This window comes from Carcharhinus amblyrhynchos, chromosome 23 (genome assembly GCF_965287045.1).
Source record: "Carcharhinus amblyrhynchos chromosome 23, sCarAmb.v2.hapA, whole genome shotgun sequence".
Classification (NCBI taxonomy): domain Eukaryota; kingdom Metazoa; phylum Chordata; class Chondrichthyes; order Carcharhiniformes; family Carcharhinidae; genus Carcharhinus; species Carcharhinus amblyrhynchos.
Window position 1 is genome coordinate 31,271,942 of NC_137346.1, and position 21,421 is coordinate 31,293,362.

At 36.3% G+C, this 21,421-nt stretch overlaps 1 protein-coding gene across 2 annotated transcripts in view; it reads left to right on the forward strand.

The window, feature by feature from the left end:
* Positions 1–21,421, forward strand: part of nipsnap2 (nipsnap homolog 2) — a 28,196-nt gene extending 6,775 nt beyond the window's left edge. For both annotated transcript variants that reach the window (XM_080210906.1, XM_080210907.1), the window contains exons 4-10: positions 2,897–2,991; positions 3,653–3,723; positions 6,775–6,915; positions 9,039–9,070; positions 17,484–17,578; positions 19,008–19,091; positions 20,455–21,421. In XM_080210906.1, coding sequence (XP_080067032.1) covers positions 2,897–2,991; positions 3,653–3,723; positions 6,775–6,915; positions 9,039–9,070; positions 17,484–17,578; positions 19,008–19,091; positions 20,455–20,519 — 583 coding nt within the window. In that variant the 3' untranslated portion in view covers positions 20,520–21,421. The remainder of the gene's footprint in view (positions 1–2,896; positions 2,992–3,652; positions 3,724–6,774; positions 6,916–9,038; positions 9,071–17,483; positions 17,579–19,007; positions 19,092–20,454) is intronic.

Consider the following 21,421-nt stretch of genomic DNA (forward strand, 5'->3'; position numbering starts at 1 on the left):
ACTTTAAAAAATCTGATGTCTTTTCAGCTCTTTTGCCAAAAGAAGGATAAGCTTTGATTTATCTGGAATACACTTATTATTCATTTTGGTTTCTCCTGCTTATTTAAAAAAAAAGTCTCACACTATACCATATTAACCTGTACAATGAATTTCATAATGCAATGCCATAACACAATATTTTTTAAAAATCCTTGTGACTGACACCAGTCGCATTTCTTTTAACTCTACAATAGTAACCTTGAAATTGTTTTATAATTATTTTAGCTGTGAAGATGAGAAATATTTATGAAGTAAGATCTCTTTCAGAAAATGCTTTAGTAAACTTATTCCATGAATGGATGTGAAAAACTTGACCTTTAGTTTACCCAGTTTAAGTTTTAATATCTAGAATTAGATAAACATAACATTTTATTTTGGCAAAAGTAATGCGATCAGCATGTACTAACCTAAAGTATGTTAGTAAAAATCATGGGAACTTTATAAAGATATCATTATAACCTTTTATAATACTATAAACTGAAAATGAAGGGCCTTGTCTACTACCAAGGTAAATTATTTCCCCCCATCCTTCTCAACGTGTGTGCAGTCTTCAAAACTGTTGACCACTGCATCCTCCCAACGTTTTTACTGCCATCCAGCTAGGTGAGAGTGTGCTTTTTGATTCATTTTTATTTTCTAACCATAGCCAGGAAATCATGCCATTGGTGTCTCTTACAGCTTAAGCACCATTATTATTGGTGTTGTTCAAGGATTTCCTCTCTCTCCTCCTCTCCTCTCTCCTCCCAAGAATATCACCCAAAATATCAAGTCACTCTTCACATATATGCTGATGAGACTCAGCCCACTGTAATCTCCTGTCTTACAACCGTCCTTAGGTATCTGGGCTCCTGTAATTTTGGCCTCTGGCAAACCTCCAATTTTAATTGCCCCACTGTTGGTGCCCTTGCTTTCTTGCGTCTGAGCCCTAAGCTTTGCAATTCTCACCCTAAACCTGTCTCTCTACCTGACTTTTTTTTAAGATGCTTCTTGAAACCTGTATCTTTGACCAAATGTTTGGTCGCCTGCACTACCATTTCCTTTTGTGGATTAACATCATATTTTGTTTGAGATGCTCATGTGAAACACCTTGGGTATTTAATCACATTAAAGGTTCTATATAATAACATACAAGGTGTTATTCTATTTTCTGTCAACAACAGCTTTATCTGCATCAGGAATGTTTGGTTGTATCAAAAACAACATTGAAGGCACTCAGCAAGTCAGGCAACATCCATTGGGAAAACACAAGACTGTTTCAGGTATAAACATTTCTTAGAACCCTTCACCTGACTGCTGTTTTCTGGACAGATGTTGCCTGATCTGCTGAGAGTCTCCTGCTTTTCCTGTTTTAGTTTCAGATTTCAGCATCTGTGATAGTTTCTTTGTAATGCTTACTTTGTTTGGTTAGAGTCAAAATAATTATAATCTTTGTTCTATCCATCCTTGGGCACTTCTGTATATTTTGTTTTGAGATTAGTTTTGTGTCATTGGAAAGGACTTTCTCCAATACATCACAAACACATTAATCAACACAGCTTACTTGATGTTCAAAAGATACATATTAGTGAGTTTAACATTCAAATGATGACTTAACCATTTCAGCATTAAGTTAGTAACGAATCAATTGAATAGATGGAAGCTTGGGTGGAACTGTTAATTTTGTTTATAAGTAGCTTTTGTTTTTAATTTCATTTAATACAATTGATTTTTTTTATTTTACATTCTTCCTTTAAAGTTTGATTTCATTTTAAGTTTTTGCCCATTCTCTGAATTGCTGGTAGTCAGGGAGCTGGACGTGGCTCTTGTGGCTAAAGGGATCAGTGGGTATGGAGAGAAACTGGGAGTGGGATACTGAAAGCCATGATCATACTGAATGGCCTACTACTACACCTATTTTCTATGTTAAAGGGACTAACTGAATTATGGGTCTCAGAAATAAAACTAGCACTCCACATTTATACACACAGATGAAAAAAAAGATGAAAACAGTTACTAGATACATTTGTGCCTACCTGTGTTCATTTGGTAACGTAACCCCCTATTCCACCACTTGGAATGTAAGAACAAAAGGCCTGGACCAATTTCAGGAAATGTTCTGAGAAATTTGTATTTCCAAATCACATCAAATACAACACATTGAGTTGCTTAATCAACATTCTGTTAAGTAAATAAGAACAAATCCAAAAAATATTTCTAATAGCAAATAGCAATGCTGCACTCAAAACGTGGTGTATAAGTTATTGAGCAGAATGAAGAGCTTAAGTTTATTTTGTTGCTAATTTTCGGTCTGCACTAGAAATCCTTGTGTCGAGTAGGTAAGAATCCTGAAATGTGACACCATGGAAGGGCTAAGTGACTTTGAGACAACCAACCCATTTTCTCCCAGCATTTGTTGAGGTCAATGGAGCAGTTTTATTGGATGTCGGTCTGTGGATCAAAGCATAATAATAGATGCATTAAGTAGACAAGAGACTCGCATTATTACTATAAATTTGTTCTTTGATTATGTAAGAAAGCTGAACTAATCTCTCTCATGCTATATTAGAAATTAAGCAATTATACATTATCAAATCAATTGAAACTTCTGCGTCTATTTTGAAAATTAATTTTATGATGGAATCTCACAGGAATTTGGCAGAGTGTCAGTTTGGGTGAGAAAACTGGTGTGGAACACTGCAGCTCCACCAGCCAGTTTTCTCTCTGGATCTGGCGCTATTAGCAAAAAAAGTGAGTGCGGTTTGCGCTGTCAGCCTGGAGAGACAGGGATTCTTAGATCTGGGAACCAGGAAATCAAGGGTGCGCTGCCCAGCCTCAAGTGGTAAAATACCTGAAATAAACACCTGTTTCTTCTTTACAGCATAGAGGTACTACCAAAAGTTCATAAAGATGAAAACTACCCATGTGAACTTGTGGGGACATGGAACACGTGGTATGGAGAGCAGGATCAAGCTGGTATGAATATTAATATTGCAGAATAACAAGGCATTGTTCATTAGTCACTGTTAGAAATAGGAATTTATTATAGTTGTATAGTGCTCAAATTACATTTTCTGTATTAGATTCTTTTATTTCCTCGTTGCCAGTTGAAATTTATACCTTGAATATGAGTGGTATTTTGTTTTAGATACGTAAACTATTCTGTAATTTTGGATTTCGACCTTTATTTTGTTTACATGTTAATATGTAATAACTCTGAACTTATCTGCTGCTTGTCACGGGATGTTAAAGTCAACCTTTAAATCTTTATGCTAACTTCCATTATGTGACATTCAGCAAATCTCCTTCTGGCTTTCTTTGAAAATCAATTGTGCTCAGAATCGGCTTTGTACCTGATCATATATCTGTAAGTAGTATACATACAAAGGTAATGAGTGACTTCATCTCTTGATTCTTGAGCATGGTGCTGGTCCAGGAGATAATTAGTTGTTCTATTAGCTAAGAATTATAATTTCACTTTGTGTGTTGTATCTAAAAATTTTTTAAAAAGCATATTCATTGTCCACCTAGTATTTTCATTAGCTCAAAACCAGAACACAAGAGATAGTGCACAGTGACTCTCAACATGAAATAGAGAAGACTTGCTATTCTGTTATCCTATTTCTGTCTTTTTCAGTCCACCTCTGGAAGTATAGTGGAGGTTACCCCACGCTTACCGAGGTGATGAGTAAGCTCAGACAAAATAAGGTAACACCGTTAAAAGGGTGTATTTTAGTTCTAACAAAATGATGGAAGATCTTGTTTTTATAGTCTTCTATTTTGAGAAATACTTCCATAATATGTATTGTTGCCTATATATTTAGGTGGGCAGGCAGATGAAAGTGAGAATCAGAGTTTAGTTTTGGCTTCATATTTATATTTCCTCTGTTTTAAAGGGATTTGAAAATTCAATTGTAAAATGTTAGGAGAACATTTTTCTGAAATGATATAGTTTTAGCATGGCAACAGATGTTTGGCAGGATAAGGATATAGCAAAATTACTTGATACTGCAGAGTTTGGAAGTCAAATTAGGCAACATTGTGCAGAATGGAGCGAAATTTCAAACTACATACTTTCTAAAAAATTAAGCTTTTGTTTCTGAGAAGCATTTAAAAGAAACCTTCATCGGAGGCTGCAGCATCTGTTATAAATACATTATGTCCTTGCAGTAAGAATTGGCCTTTCCAAGAAGCAATTTTTTTTTCCAGAACAAAGATTTTAAAGTTGTAATATTTCGACATGCATCGGAGTAATGTTAATTCAATTGCTGTTGGAGGTTAGAAAATTTTCAAGCAGTATCTGGAAGACTGACTATTTTGTAGATGGATGTAGCAAACAGACAATAGTTTTCATAATATGCTTCTAAAGGCATATGGTAATCATGGCCAGCTATGAGCTCACTATTACACCAGATTCATTTCTTTTCAGAGACATTTGATAATTTTTTTTTAACAACTTGATTATCAAGTTTAGGGTGCTCTTTTGATTATCTATTTAATTGCTGATTCATTGTTGCTCCTCCATTTGACATCTCTACTAATTTGATCAATGTCTGCTTTGAAATGACGCAACATTGATAGCATAAGTTCTTTAAATAAACGGAAGAAGGAAACATTGTAAAAAAGAATAAAATTGTGATGCACTGCATCCAACATGAATGTAGGTGATTTGTCTTTATTATGTGAATATTTCTAGATTCTAAAAGGATTCCCGGTATTTCAATGTGTGTGCTAACGTGAGGGTTATAGGCATCTTATTTTTCAATTTCAAGGAGATGGATGTGCATCAACCGCTATGGCCAGATGTAATTAGTAAATTATTTCAGTGATACTGTACGTTTGACAGGCATTATTTCAATTTATTGACTTCTCATAAACCATTACCATACAATTTGCGAGTCCACTAATGTATGCGACTTGGAGGAACAGATATCTCAGATGGATTTGCAGAAGTACGAAGGGCAAAACCTTGGAAGTATTTGAAAACAAGAGTAAGAATTTTACAATTGAACTGTTAGGCCAGGAGGCATTGTGGCTGAGCATGCATAGGAGTGATGGGTGAACAAGAGTTGGTGCAATTATAGCACTTGAGCAGCAGAGTTTTAAATGAGCTCCAGCTGGAAGGTGGGAGTCTGATCCTGAGAGCTTTGAGATTGGAATGTATAGAGGTAACAAAGGCATGAGGTGAGACCAGGCTGTGTGGTGTTATGGAGCTGGAAATAGATGGTCTTGATGGTGGAGTGAATATGTGCTTACCTTGGGATTAAATGCAACACTATTGTAGAAAACAATCTGGTTCAGCCTATGACAGTTGCCAAGGAGATTGATGGAGTTGGGTTAGGGAATGGAAGGACCAAAGGCGTGGAGGAAATTTCTGATCATCCAGTAAAGGATGTGATGCAAGCAGTGTGACAAATTAGAGATGTTGGGCAGGTCAAGAGAGTTGATGGTGAGGTAGAGCTTGGTGCCATCAATGTACTTATAAAACTTAAAGTTGTATTTTAGTTCATGTCACTGATGGGGCAAGACATAAATGAGAAATAAGAGGGTGTTATAAACAGATCGTTGGAGTACTCCAGAGTGATGGTGTGTGGGTGAAAAGAACAGCCTTTGCTACATGTGATTCTCTGGTGAGACTGTGTAAATTTGTTTAGTTGTAGTGAACAACAAAAGCTACTTTCGTTTAGATAGTGCCTTTAACGTAGTCAAACATCCCTTGGTGCATCATCAGTATGCTCCAAACGTAATTTAACACCAGGCTCCCAAAAGGATGGTCAAAAAAGTCAATTTTAATTATATCTTAAAGGAGAAAAGAGAAATAGAAAGGCAGAATAGTTTTGAAGGAAGTGCAGAGCTTGGGGCTTAGGCAACTGAGGGCTTGTCCACCAGTGATGAAGCAGTTAAAATTATGGGTATGCAAAAGGCTGGAGTTGGAAGAGTGAAGTGATCTTGAAAAGGAGTATGAGCATAGTTTGGTTTGGATCATCTGCAGGTTGTATGAATACCAGTGAACTGATTTATTACTTTATTATACACAATAAAGACATTTCACCTGAAAAAATTTGCCATTTTCTTAGATAAATTTTCCCTGATACTTATTGCTTTATGCCAAAATAGGGTAATGATTGCTCATTTAACCATTTTGGAGTAGCAGTATTTGTTGTTAAAAGTTCATATGTGGGCTCTTTTTTTTAAATTCTCTCTCCAGCTACTTGACTGGGTTCACAGTATCTGTTGCACAGCTGATAGTCTGGAAGCAGGTTATCCCCTTTGTTGCTTTTGGACTGTAGTCTGGGATGAATGCAGATTGATTTAATGCGTTTTTAGATTTTATTCTGTACTTTAGAAGTATTCAATAACTTCAGAAACTGGTATTTGGATGAAAATAACATTTTAAACTACATTATCAAAGGAAACATTAAATGATCATTTTGGTAGAAGGCACCAAGTTCAGTATCTCCATTAAATTAGTTTACAATAAATTCCTTTGCTATTGTAAGATGTCAGATTTGACAGTGACTGATTAATGAATGAAAATTTTTAGGTATGAGAACTGACTTTTTCTAAGGCTACTTGTGAATAGTATATTTTCTTTGTGTACATTGGAGCAGCAGGTTATTACTGTAGAAAAATAGGCCTGGTGCAGTGTGATTCTCCTGTATTTAGTATCATATTAATAGCAGAAACTTTTCTTATTACTAGACTGGTACAAAAACTTAACTTTCCTGTTAGTGAGATAAATACATTTTTATTTTTCAGGAGTTCATGGAGTTCAGAAAGGAGAGGGGTCAAATGCTGCTGTCTCGAAAAAACCAATTGCTTTTGGAATTCAGTTTCTGGAATGAGCCGGTACCTAGGTCAGGACCTAATATTTATGAACTCCGATCCTACCAGCTCAGGGTAAGAAACATGTTCTTCTTGTATTTTTTTTTGTATGTATTCTGATCATAGTTTTGTCCGAATTTACCCACCACCACGTTTCAAATCAATTTGTGGGTAAACTCAACTAAATACATCAATATTTTGGGCTTGTGATTTAAGAATGCAATAATAATTTCTCAATTGCAACATAAAATGGTTAACAAAGCAAAACCTACAACTTATGGTAAGTTAAGTGGACTTATTAGTGTCACGTGCTCTGCTCCCTGGTTGATCCTCCACTTTTTTTCCCAGGCTAGAATTTAAATTGTCTCCTTTCTCATGCTTGACCATTTGCCTCTATGCTTCCTGAAACTGGTTATTGGTGTATGCTTTTTTTCTAACTATAAAAGGAGAAATTTTAAGGGCTATAAGGAAAGAACGAAGAATGATCATCGTATATTTTTTCAGAATTATAAATATAATTTAAACAGTTGGACACAATGGTAGTTTAAATGTCCCCTTCACCGAAACACCAATTAAAAAAGAATTAAAGTAAAAAGAAATGAAATCAATAGTGAAAGCAGAGAGGACCTGCAGTGTACCACAAAAGATGAAAGGCTGTTGAAATTTCCTTTTGAACTCTAACTTTCTTACCCATGTAACTGAAAGACGAAAGAAAATTCTCACCAGAAACAATGGCATTAACCTAGTAAGTGAGATCTGTTGGAGCCTTGCATGATTATGACGAGGTAAATAATGGATGATGAGGCAGGAAGAATTAAAAGGAAGATGAGAGAAAGTTTCTTTTGATGGAAGATTTGAAAATGTGGAATTCTTTGTTGCAGACCATTGTTGAAGCAAAGTTCCTACATTTTTCTAAAATAGAATTGGACAACTGCTTAAAAAATGGTAATATTAAAAGGGTGTGGGCTGCAAGCAGCAGTGTGCAATTCAGTTAGGTGGTGGATGTGGATAAAAACATGAGGGTCCTGTGCAGTAATATTTTGTTTCTAATCTGGGCTGCCCATACTTTTATTTCATGGGAAACATAGGTGCACACCATGGAAACTTGGAGTCACACAAAGTTTAAGTCCAGTGGCCCTGTTAATTGAATACATCTCAACTTGAATTACTAGTGTTCTGATAGTATTTATCATTATTAGAGGCAACAGTTCAAAATGAACTTCTTTCTAAACCTCTAGTTCCATGAACTGCAAAGGGGGAACCTGGAGATAAAACTGAATTACTTGACTTTAAGGGCTGATTGCCAAGCTTGTGCCCAGATGTAGTTTGAACATCAACTCCTATAACTTCCCATATTCCATTTCAAAGACAAACCTTTCCTTCTTGTCTGTTCGTTCTTCTCCATGGCAACTTTGCACTTAGCCAAGTCGCTGACAATTTTAGCATCATCTCCATAAACAAGTGCATCTTTCCATTCTTTTACAGATGTTTTGACTTTGGCCACAATATTCTGCAGTTAGTTTCAATGTTTCAGATTAAATAGCAGACAAAAGAATTTAATGTGAATCCTGCATTCATACAGTTAGTTATCTTTGTACATTATGAATTGAGAATGAGATTTGATGTTTTCAAAATACAGCAGACTTTGGAGTGCTGATTCCATCTACCCGCAGGTAAAAAAAATGCCTAGGCAAATTGAGACGGTATTTTCTATGCTTGCCAGATATACTACTCTGGGTTCTGAATAATTAAGCTCTGACTAATGATCTTCAGCTTCACCAGGTTTTGCCATCTGGGACATGCAGTCATGCAAAATTAGAATTTAGGTAGGAGGGATTTTCTGTAGCTGGTTTCAAGGCTAAACATTTAAACAGGAATGGAAAATTATATTGGGTTTTACAAAGTCTTTGTAGAATTTTACATCAAACTCTTTGAAGCAACATTATGATGAAGAAATGGAAATGTGGAAAGAATCAAATGAAGGAAAAGCTACATTGTGTTTTATAAGCTATTTTTATCTTCTGATTATAAAGATAGGAAAAATTCTTAAAAGCAACAAAAATTCTTTGTAAGTAAATGAGCAAAATAAATTATGATACATTTATTGTCTGAAAAATTACTGTAACACTGAGATCCTGTTGCATAATATTTGTAAACTCTGTTTTGATTGTTGTTTAATATTGGTATCATTTTTCCAGCCAGGAACAATGATTGAATGGGGTAATAACTGGTGAGTGGCATATTAATATTTTAGTACAATTTATTCTGCTTGTACTATTAAGTACGGTGTGACGATTTCATTGCAAGATTATTTGCCAGTGATGGATTGAGAGTATGGTTCCATTAACCCTTTACATCTGAAATCACTAATGGACATCCCCATCTGTTTTCTTCAGAAAAGCTGACATTCTTAACTTTACATATTCTCTATTCCCCAACCTTCAAACTTGTTCCTTTTTCGGAAAATAAAGGTTATCCTGTCCTGACAAAGTATCTGTTTAACTCCTGTGTTTTCTTTCCCACCACTCACGGTGTATTCTCTCTCTGATGTTTATGAACCAGTTAAGCACTTCTGCCTGACTGAAGCTCACTGTCTGCTCCACATGTTACCAGGAAAGCCCATGTGACCAGCTGTTATCCATCCTGCCCATCACAACAGCCCTAAGATCTCTCTATTGTCCACTGTCATGGGATAACCCTCTCTTGGTTCCAGCTCTAGTTCGTCCAGAGTAGCTATCGCATTTCTAGTAGTAGCTGCTCCTGTCATCCCACCTTGAACTCAGGAACATCTTGTCCTGGTTTATATCTCATTCATCAGCAACTTTATGTTTTGTCAGCTTATGACAGCAAATGGTTCTACTTCCTTGGAGTATAATATAGGAAAGTGTGAAGTTCACTTCGGTCGTACGCATAAAAAGGCGGAACTTTTTTTCAAAACTTGATGTCAAAGAGACTTGTCTGTGTTTGTACAAGGAAAGCGAAAAGTTAGCATGCAGGTACAACAAGCAATTGGGAAGGCAAATGGCATCTTAGTCTTTATTGCAAAGAGACTGGAGTGCAAAAATAAGTCTTCCTACAGTTATACGGGTATTTGGTGAGACTGCATCTGGTGTGCTATGTGCAGTTTTGGTCACTGCGTTTAAGATATACTTGCATTTGAGGTTGAACAGCATAGGCTCACTGAACTGCTCCCTGGTATGCGGATGTTGTCCCATGATGAGTGGTTCAGTAAACTAGGTTTAATTCTCTGGCATTTAGAAGAATGAGAGAAGATATTATTGAAACCTACAAAATCCGAGGGTGCTTGATAGGATGGAAGCTTTTTTTTTTGCTGGCTTGGGACATATTCTCAGGCTAAGTAGTTGATCGTTTAGCAATGAGATGAGGAGAAACTGCACAGACTCACTGAAGTGTGGTGAACCTTTGCAGTTTTCTACTCCAGACAGTTGTGATTGCTCCATCATTGAATACATGTAAGGCATGTTAAACAGAGTTTGGTGTCTACTCCTGCTCTTATTCCTTGTGTTCTCTCACAGCCAGTGACTCCATAAACAACGCTCACTAGTGATGTCCACATCTTATGATTGAATGAAAAAAAGAACCCACGGTATTTTAACCATGAGTTTCAGATCCAATATCCTGTCCAACATCAAGGCTGCTGACTTTCGCCTCTGCTTTATGACTTGAGTCTGCCCTTATTTCAATCCCTGACCCACTGGAAACCCTTCAATTTAATATTAACTTTTGAAAGTGAATTGGCTATGTACTTGAAAAGAAAATAGTTTACAGAAATATGGCAGAAGAGCAGGGAAGTAACATAAAATGAGTAGCTCTTTCAAAAGGTCTGGTGCAGGTAAATGATTTGTCATTTTTGTCACTATAATTTTCTGTTACTGTTTGCTACCTTTCTCCTGTATGAAGACCTTGGGGATTTTTTACTCGTTGAAGGCACTATACAAATGCAAGTTGTTGGTGAATAAATTTCACAGTGAACTTGTCACAAACAGACTCTGGATTTGATACTGCCAGGATTAGCAGAAATGTCTAACATCTACTGGCTGTGTTATCAACGTTGAAATTGGCATGGCAGCAGCAGGAAATTAACACAGAAGTATAGAGAACCCAGTGGATATCCAGGAGTGATTATGTGATCATAATTTTAATTGTTTTCTACACCAAAAAGAGTTGCCACTTCAGAATCATTCTTTAATAGACTAAACAGTGAAAGCATAAGTTATCTTCCTTTTTACTTTTCTGAAAGTACAAAAATGACGCACCGGAATATGCTGGAAAATCAAGAGCAAGTTCATTGTGCGTGCCATTGTAGACGTTAAATTGTCTAGCAATTTGTGCCAAAGAAGAGATGCGCAATGAGTCATGAACTGCCACAAATTTCTGGATGATTTGCCGTACAGAACTCCCAAAAACCACAATTTAACCATCAGCCTTCTCGTGAGATTTAAGAAACTTCTGAATTTGTGTAGTAAATACAAATGAAACATGCTACAGCAAGTTAGGCCTGACATATAAAGACGTATCAGTGTTGAGATTTTTGTTCTGCATTGCTACTTAAACCTCTGGCCCAAAAGGGGAAGCAATTTAATTGAGTCTCATTCTTGCACATAGCCAACTGTTCTATGTAATTTTTTATAATGTTTATTTTGTTTTTTCTTTTTCCCTATTTCTTTTAATCCAATGTCTCCTTCCATTGCTATTTTTCTTTCTGTATTTAAATTTAGTTCACCCTATTTCTTTTCTGTTTATCCTAAAATGTCATTAAGGAGATGGGACCAATAAGATATCATTCACCAAGGTTTCTGATACCTTATTGGAATTATTGGCTTGCACAACAATTTGCAATGTAAAAATGGTATAACAATGGTAATTGAGATATTTTTCCTCCAAGAAATGTGTTTTGGTTCTGTATATTTCTCTGCTACTTCTTTGGATGAAATATTCTGAATACTTGTCTAAGATGTACAACAAACATATTTGCAGATCAGCAGTTAAATGTTGTGCAATTCACCAAGTCCACATTGCTATTGATAGCCTTGTTACAATCCCAGTTGATGTTATAACTGAATGGGAAGACCCCAGAATGGAATCTTGGCTCAAAAGACCGTAACTTTATTCGTTTTAATAAAACGTGGAGGCACAGAATCACAGAACCTTTAATTAGTTTTAACAACATAGCAAATTTATTAAACATGAAAAAAATTGGATCAGAATACAATTCGCCTGTTACAGAGTGTGATTTTTAGTAGCATGTTCTTATAAGGCTTTACTCTATGTAATTGTTTTACTGGCATCTGTAGAGGGTTCTTAACATGCGTGGTCTTTTCAGCCTGTAAGAGAGTGTTCTGCAAGCAAAATCTGTTTTATTTGTGCTTCTGTTTTCATAGTTATTACTTTCTGCTGAGTCGTAGTTAAACACAATTATTTATATAAAGATCATTTTTTAGACAATGCATTCAACTACCATATTTGTGGTCTTAAGTTACCACAATGCCTTTACTCTCTCCTTAGTTTAACAGTTGTACACAGGTATTGAGACTAACACAGATTTCAAAGTACATCTTAATCTACAAGGGTCTCATTAACACACTCCCTTTTAGCACAGAAGACGACTGTGGATAAGTACGCTCTTTACTCTGAACCCCAAGTAAATGTTTGTGGATGTCTCCTCAGAATCCCCCCCCCCAGATGATTGTCACGTGAGAGTATCCAAACTCCACTCCCATAAGCACACTTAAAAATCTTCTATCATAATTATGCTTTCTTTCCCTGAGCAGTTTGCATTTTGAAATTCAAACCAGGATTTCCAAATGACTCTTATAACCCAAGATTCTGTTCCATTTTTAACAGAAAATCCAGTCCAGGATTTTACAGCAACTCCTTTAGGATTTATTGATTGCTCTGCAAACTGATCACAATTGCTTTTAATTCTCAATTCCCAGATTGTATTAAAATGGCATCAGTGTTTGATTTACCTTTGAAGGCTGCTGTCCCACTTTAAATCTGGTTACTGCAATTGTCTCTTTGACTGAGAACACTTTGTTTACTCTTCATTGAATTCCTCTGAGCAATACCTTGATCTCTGTTCAAATAACTACAGTCTTCTTAAGCATTCTTTCTGTCTCAATTTCCTGGTTATGTGGACTGTAACTTGTACTTCAGGAGGCTAGTCACTTCCTGAAATACAAGTTACAGCTCCCATCCTATCTAGTTTTGCTTCTGGCAGAGTTGAGAGAGGTTCACTTCCTGAGATCTTATCTCCAACTGGCCATAAATTCAGCTAAACCTAAAACTTAAAAGCTTTATTTTTATTCTAACAGAAGTGTCCAGTTGCTAAGTAATCCCTGCTGGTTCCATTTGTTAATCATGTTGTAGCCCTATCTAAACTCAATAGAAACACAGTTGGAACTTAACACACACTCACACACATTTCTCCATCATGAATTGAACTTTTCCACGCACAAGAGCATGACATTTAAAACTAAACCTTATCTCAAATGTTTACCAATACAAATATAAATCCTCTAAAACTACCTTTGCTTTTGTAACAGTCTGAATTTTTAAGAATTCTATTGCCCTGTAAATTATTTTCTGGGTTGCATGTCATGGCATGATTCTATTAAGGTAAATATATTTAAATAGAGAATTCCATCGCATATGCACAGTCCACCTCCAAAGTGCATATTGCAAAAACTATTAATTTGACAAGAATGTTCACTTTTCTAGGAAGTTTTTTGTTTGTAGATTATATAGTCTAATAAAAGAATCCATATTTAATATTAGATTGGGAGTTGATAACTGTTTCATTATGGGTTAGTGCATGGGTAATGAGCTGGATAAAAATGTAAAATGCTATACACTTTGGAAACAAAATTAACTTTTTTAGTTCATGACCCATCAGATGTTAACTCTTGTTTCTTTCCACAGATGCTGGTTAACCTGCTGAGTATTTCCAGCAATTTGTGCTTTTATTACAAATTACTAGCATCCAAGTGTTTTGCTTTTGTGATGAACATTGAATGGTTCATAGAATCCTTGCAGTGCAGAAGAAGACCATTTGGCCCATTGTATCTGTAGCGACAACAATCCCACCCAGGCCCTATCTGCATAACCCTACGTATTTCCTCTGCTAATCCCCCTGACACTCAGGGTCATTTTAACATGGCCAATCACCCAAGCTCACACAGTGACACAGTGATGAGCAGTACTGCCTCACAGCACCAGGGACCCGGGTTCAATTCCCGGCTTGCAGAGTCTGCACCTTCTCCCTGTGTCTGTGTGGGTTTCCTCCAGGTTCCTCTCACAGTCCGAAAGATGTGCTGGTTAGGTGCGTTGGCCATGCTAAATTCTCCTTCACTGTACCTGAACAGATGGCAGAATGTGGTGACTAGGGAACTTTCATAGTAATTTCATTGCAGTGTTAATGTAAGCCCACTGGTTACACTAATAAATAAACTTTAAAACTTTATCTTTGGACTGTAGGAGGAAATCGGAGCACCTGGAGGAATCCCACGCAGACACAGGGAATCTTGACATTCAATTTTTGTTCTCAAGTAGAATTGACATATGTATTGGCATTGTAATTTCTCCTATTATTTCTTGTTCTGCTGTTTTTGAATATCATGAGCAGGAATTTTCTGTTCTATGCACTTTTAAAATAAGAAAGACCTACAGAATTGTTGGGAAATTACCCCAAAAGAAACAGCTAATCTTTTAGCACCAGCACTGATGCACTCAAATTGTTTCTTGAGCTACAAATCAACATTAGGAGACTTTTATATTAAGACAAAAATATTAAAATACATGTTTCACAGACTTACTTTTGCAATTTAGTCACTGTTTTGTCAGTCATCAGTTTGTATGTGACACGTCCCACAAACAGCTTTGAGACAATACGTTAATCTCAAGACATTAGTCTTTGAAAATGTGCCATGGGATCTATATGCATCCATCTGTACAGGCATCTTTTACGCCTTGGCTATGAGGCTGCTTTCATTAGACTGGAGTACTGCCAACGTTACGTGTAATAGCAAATGGTTGCTTTGCAGACAGGAGGAAATGGTTCCTTAGCAGGCAGCATTAGGCCCACTGCTCTTCTGATGTATATTGCTGCCCTGGACAATAGTATGAAAGGTGTGATTACAAAGTTTGTAGACAGTATAAAGCTTGGAACTTAGTCAACAATGGGGGGGATAATAACAGACTTCAAATGGCCTTAGAATTGGGCAAATATATGGCAGATGAAATTTTACCAAGTCTTTTCTATATATCCTATCTAAGCCCCTCATAATTTTGTGCACCTCAATTAGATCACCCTTTAGCCTCCTCTTATTCTGAGCCCAACCTATCCAATCGCTCCACACCTGCAATTTTCAATCCTGGCAACAGTATTGTAAATCTCCTCTCTCCAGAGCAATTACATTCTTCTTGTAATGTGATGTACACAAAATTCTAGCTGTGGGCTTACCATCATTTTGTACATTTCCAACATTACACTCTTACTTTTGCATTCAATACCTCACTCAACAAAAGAAAGCATTTCATATGCTTCTTGACCACCTTGTTCAACTGTCCTGCCAGGTTCAAGGACCTGTGTACATGCACTCCAAGGTCTCTCACTTCCTCTACCCCTCTCAATATCTTCCCATTTATTGAGTTTTTTTTGCCCTCTCCAAATATGGGGTGGCATAGTGGTTAGCATTGCTGCCTCACAGCGCTGGGGACCCAGGTTCAATTCTGGCCTTTGTTGACTGTGTGACATTTTCACATTCTTCCCATACCTGCATGGGTTTCCTCCGGGTGCTGCGGTTTCTTCCCATAGTCCAAAAATGTGCTGGTAAGGTGGATTAGCTTTAGTACAAATAGGCCCTTATTGTCCCAATATATGTAGGTTAGATGAATTAGCCATGGTAAATCTGTGGGGTTATGGGGATAGGGTAGTGAGATGGCCGGGGTAAAATATTCTGTCAAAGACTGCAGACTTCATGGCTGTATTGTCGGGATTCTATTACTTTTCAGGATTGAAATCCATTTGCCACTTCTCTGCCCATTGAACCATTCTGGAATTAACAGCTATCTTCTTCATTATCCAGTACTTAGCCAATTTTTGTGCCATCTGCAAAGTTACCAATATGCTTCCCACATTTAAGTCTAAGTCATTAATATATACAACAATTAGCAAGGCCCCCAAGACTGAGCCCTATAAAACACCACTGGAACCATTTCCCATTTGCAAAACCATCAATTGAGGGGTACATTTTAGCCAGGAGACAGGAATCACCTTTGACTGAATGTAAACATCTTTGAATGGTGCCATGGGATCTTTTATGTCCGCCTGAGAGGGCAGTGGGACCTTTCTTCAATGCCTCATCTGAAAAAAAAAACACATATCTGCAACACTTCCTTGGTGGAGTGTCAGCTTTGATTTTTTTTGTGGTCAAATACTGGTTTGGGATTTGAACTTGGAACCTTATAGAATTATACCAGGGGTGAGGGGCTGTTTTGGGATTATAGAAGCTAGGGTTGTTCTCCTTAGAGTAGAAAGGTGTAAGGGGATATATGACATTGGTTTTGATTAGGAGAAACTCTTCCCAGTGCCAGAAGGGTTGGTATCCAGAGGATTCAGATTTAAAGTAATTGGCAAAAGATCCAGCAATAAATTGAGGAAAACCTTTTGCTCAGCAAGTTGTTGTGATGTGGAATATACTGTCAGCCGATACTCTGCCTGAAAGGGTGTAAATTCATTAATAACCTTTCGGAAGAAGTTGGATCAATGTTTGATGATAATCATTTGCAAGCCCTGAGAAAAGAGTTAAGGTGTGGGACTGAAGGAGTGGGACTCAGTTTGAAAGAGTCATCAAAAGCTCAATGTGCTGTATTATTATATGTTGTTATTCCGGTACAATGAACATTATCTTAGTGTACCTCTTACTTACTTTGTGTGAATGTTTAAAATCAACATTTTGAGAGCCAAAAGGATTGGATATCAAAATCACCTAGCTACTGACACCATTTAACTAACTAAATTAATGTAGGAATGTTTTTCCCTTTCTAAAAAAATTGACATGACTATAACTATGATCTACTCCAATGTTATTCCGTTGTCCGTGATGCCTGAGTCTTCCTGTTATAAGAACACACTAAATACTTGTGCCCATTTAATTTGGTGCGCAGATGTATATTTCAAAGTTGAAAATCTTGTTTTAACTGTTTAAAAATTTAACATTGCAGCTGCTTTTATGTTTGAGGATTTTGATTGAGTGAAAGGCCATTGATTTTTGCACCAGCCTCCACTCAGAATTAAAATACTGTAAGTGTTTGTGCAAAGTATTATTCATGCAAAGCAATCAAACTTGAACTTTAATTTGAGCAAAACCAAACTAATTATAAAAACTGCATGTTCAATAACTTGAAATTACATGTAATCAGTTCCTATTTCATATTTGAAGTTTGGGGATGTTATTTAGATACATTTTGTGAATCTAATTTCAACTTTGAGTCATTCTCACTAAATTTAACAATGTGAGAATCAAAGAATGAGTTCTGATGCTCTAATCGTTTGAAATTAGTAAATTATTGATGCATTAATCTGTAATTTTATTTCGTTTTGACTTGTTTACTTTTCACAGGGCTCGTGCTATTCGATTTCGACAAGAGAACAATGAAGCTGTTGGTGGCTTCTTCTCTCAGATTGGCGAGCTATACATGGTGCATCACCTTTGGGGTAAATAAATCCTATCAATCAATTTTATCATACTTCTTTGCATTTTTTTGGCCAGTTGTGCTTAGTCTGAGTTGAAAGCTAAATATATTCCACCTTCCTGAAGAAAACAATCTCAAAGAGTGAGATCTAGTTTCTTGTAGTAATCCTTCTTTAATAGTGCATGTAAACTGCAGTAATATTATAGAAATGACTTGAGAGTCAGTTGCCAGTATTATACAAATGTACTGCCCATTTACAAAAAAGTAAATGTGTAATACCTTAGGGAAATTTACAACTTCCGTCTCATCTGTCCTTTGTAATTTTAACTATCTGAAGCTAAGTATCAGAGGGACGCAACTCTTTAAAGTGGCATGATCTTCCTGCCACTTTAAATGGAGGCGTTCTGCTGCCTCTCACACTTGCCGAAACATATTGGAGACTGAGACTTTCCTGTTGTCTCTCTGCTCAGAGAGTGAATCCTCCCTAGTTTTTGTATGGAAATCTGCATTAATACAAGCAAACTTAGTGACAGACTGAAGAATGCGTAATTTGAGGACCTTATTGCATGTTTTTAAGGCAAGGATGAATAAATTTTTGAGTGGTAAAGCAATTAAGGCTTACGGTGAGCGGGCAGATAAGTGGAGCTAAGTCCACAAAAAGATCAGCCATGATCTTATTGAATGGCAGGGCAGGCTCGAGGGGCCAGATAGCCTACTCCTGCTCCTAGTTCTTAAGACCTTATATTCAAAGACACTTCCCAATGCCAGTTCTGACAATTGCGTATATTTTTAAGAATAAAATTTGCTTTTTCAAGGATTTTTTCTTATTTCCGTGACCAGAATTGAGGCAGATGGAGAAGAACCAGTGTCCTGCATAGTCTCAAAATCACACCTTGTGATTGGTGTTCTGTTCCATGCACAATGTAATTCATGATGTTCTTTGCTTTATTTACCATTATTGTATAAGTTGTTTCAGAGATCAGTTGACCAATGTCTGTGCATTAATTGGGTGCCTCGCATGGTGGGAAATTATTTTTGTACTTGAACTCAGAACCAGACACTAATTATACCCCGAGATCGTCAATATTGTTGACAAAGAACATGCCATTGTACGTTGGAAGGTCCTTTTCACCTTGCCACGATGAAACACAATTTTCTTGTGACTAACACAATCTTTGTAATGAATACCAAACCACCATTTTTCAGATTTCTGATTGCATCTCCTTTTGATGTCTTTCTTTTACAGTCTTTTAGCAATAAGATGCTTAAATTAACGGCAAAATATGATTGACAATGACAACTTGTATTATGAAGTGAAGTTACTAAATGTTCTGGAATGTAAAATTTGATGTATGTCAAAACTCCAAATGGATTTTAATTTGTACAAAATACATAATAAGAGTTATGAACTTAATTATTTATGTTAACTGTGTTAATCTATTTTTTAAAAGCTTACAAGGACTTGCAGTCAAGAGATGAGACGCGAAATTCAGCATGGCAGAAGCCTGGCTGGGATGAATGTGTATATTACACAGGTATTTCATTGCATAATTAGGGTACTGAAAACCCTTTAAAGCTTGATAACAGACTAGAGAACTGTCTAAGCTAAAAAATTCCCACTTTCAGTACCCAAACTGTGTTGACCTAAGCCAGAACTGTAATATATACTGAAGTTGTCTTTGCTTGTCACTGGTGCATGGGTCTGCAGAAGAAATGAAGAGCAAAGAAAGGATATCTTTCATATTCTGAATGCTAATGCTGAAATATAAAGACTGCCTGATTTTCAAAATCTTTTCATCTCTCCTACAGGCTCCATATACCAGTGACACTCAGAAACACCTTCCGTCATCATAAACCCTAATTTCTGAGAAATGAATGCTTGAGTGGCAAATGCCTTTTAAGGCTGCCAGTCAGAGTTTAGAGCGGCATTCCCTTTATATCTACGTTGTTTTCAAACAATTATTGAGGCTGACTTTTGCTTCATTAGCCGTGACTTTGAATGGAAATTCAAAAACGACTCTGGTTTATTGCAAAAGATATACTTCACAAAGCTTTCACAATAGGGACCCAAGATTTGTTTTTCCTTACAAATCATTGCATGTTTTGAGCTGTTTGCAATAGCAATAATAATATCCAAAAAGCGTTAACACTTTCTGTACTCTCTTACTTGTTTATTTTGCCAATTTTGCTTTGTGAAATTAACATCCAGAGGAGACTACAGCTGAAACTTTATTGATTAGAGATGAAGGGAAAGATTTTCTGGTCTCTCCCACCTAATGCCTGAATCAACAATATGTTATTTTGAGAAAATTCCACCCAAAATATCACATTGTTGATTCAGGATAGAAATTATAGATAGGACGGTAAAGAACTCTACATCAGTCTATTTTACAAACGATTTAGGATCTATTGTTTCACAACAACATTCTCCAGCAGGAGAAACTTTTGTGTTGATCTTAACAAATTAATTTGTAATGGGAGGAAGGAGTCGAATAGTGTGATTTTGTGGTGTCCAAATAATTTTCAAGTATGCATACAGCCACCATTTTCAAATGACGTACAATGATAGTAAAAAAAGTGCCATTGAATCTGTGTAACACTAGTTTCAAATTGAAATTTATTAACTTTGATTGGAATTGAAGGAGGATCAGAGTCCTCATATTTACATAAAGTCACCATATTCTGAATGCTTGATCATTGAATCTTCAAAATAGTCAATCAAGCTTTGCTTTCTAAAAAAAAAGTTCATTGTTCACTTAACAAAATTATTTTGAGTTTAATACCAGAATTTGGCTTGCAATGTTCAGACTTTGATGGACAACAGTACGTACAATAACTAGGCAGGTGTGTGTTTTCAAATATGGACAGAAATTAGTTACATATTTTTTTTTACCACAGTGCCCCTCATTCAGCGCATGGATTCCAGGATTATGATTCCACTGAAAATTTCACCACTTCAATAGAGAACAACTGATAACACCTTTAAAAGAAAACGAATAACTTGTGTTTTGTCTTAATACATGAGGAAAAAGTTAACGGGTTACTGACATGAGTCTGTACTTGTAATGAATTAAATAAGTATTTTAACTTCAAGGTCTTTTATTGAATTTACAAAAACACTTCTAAAGCTAATTGTCAGTTATTAATAGCAATATTTTCTTTCGGAAGCACTAAGTAAAATTATAATGTTAGATGTGTAAAATTCTGAATGTTCATCTTTAGTTGTATTGTCCTATTTCTGTTGCACTGCCCTGCTCCACCTCTGGACTGAACACTGTTGGTGGCATTTTCCTTTCTTTACCTGTTCTACTCATTAGCCAGTGGAATGATAATGAAGATAGTATAAAGTATTCCTTTTTGTGTGTGTGTGTGTGTGTGTGTCCCATTGAGCAACATCATGACAATTTATGCCTGGATCTTGCAAAAAGAAACAATCAGATCCCCATTTAATAAGGGACTCATCAGTTGTCACAGTTTCTAATGCCGTTAGTCAGGAAATTACTTTTTAAAACCAAATGTCAGTTTTGTGGGGAAAAATGGTACTCTTGTGCTGTTTCTCCGATATTAGGGATTCAGTTATGTATGATACAAGAATAGGTTATTTGTGTTCTTTTGAGTTGCTTTATACTGCTGTAGTGATGCATGTGAAATCACTGTACAAAATTGTAAGCTTACAATGACATTTTTTAAAACTGTTTTGTCGTGTGCTTATTTTTAAAATGGCACCATTATGTATAGTTTCTAGGATTTACAGTAATTAAGTAAATCTAATTGATGAACGAAATCTGTTTCTAAGTCATTGATCAACTGTCAGGCTACAATACCCGGTACAGTCTGAGGGCTGTAATAAACTTGATTTGCAACA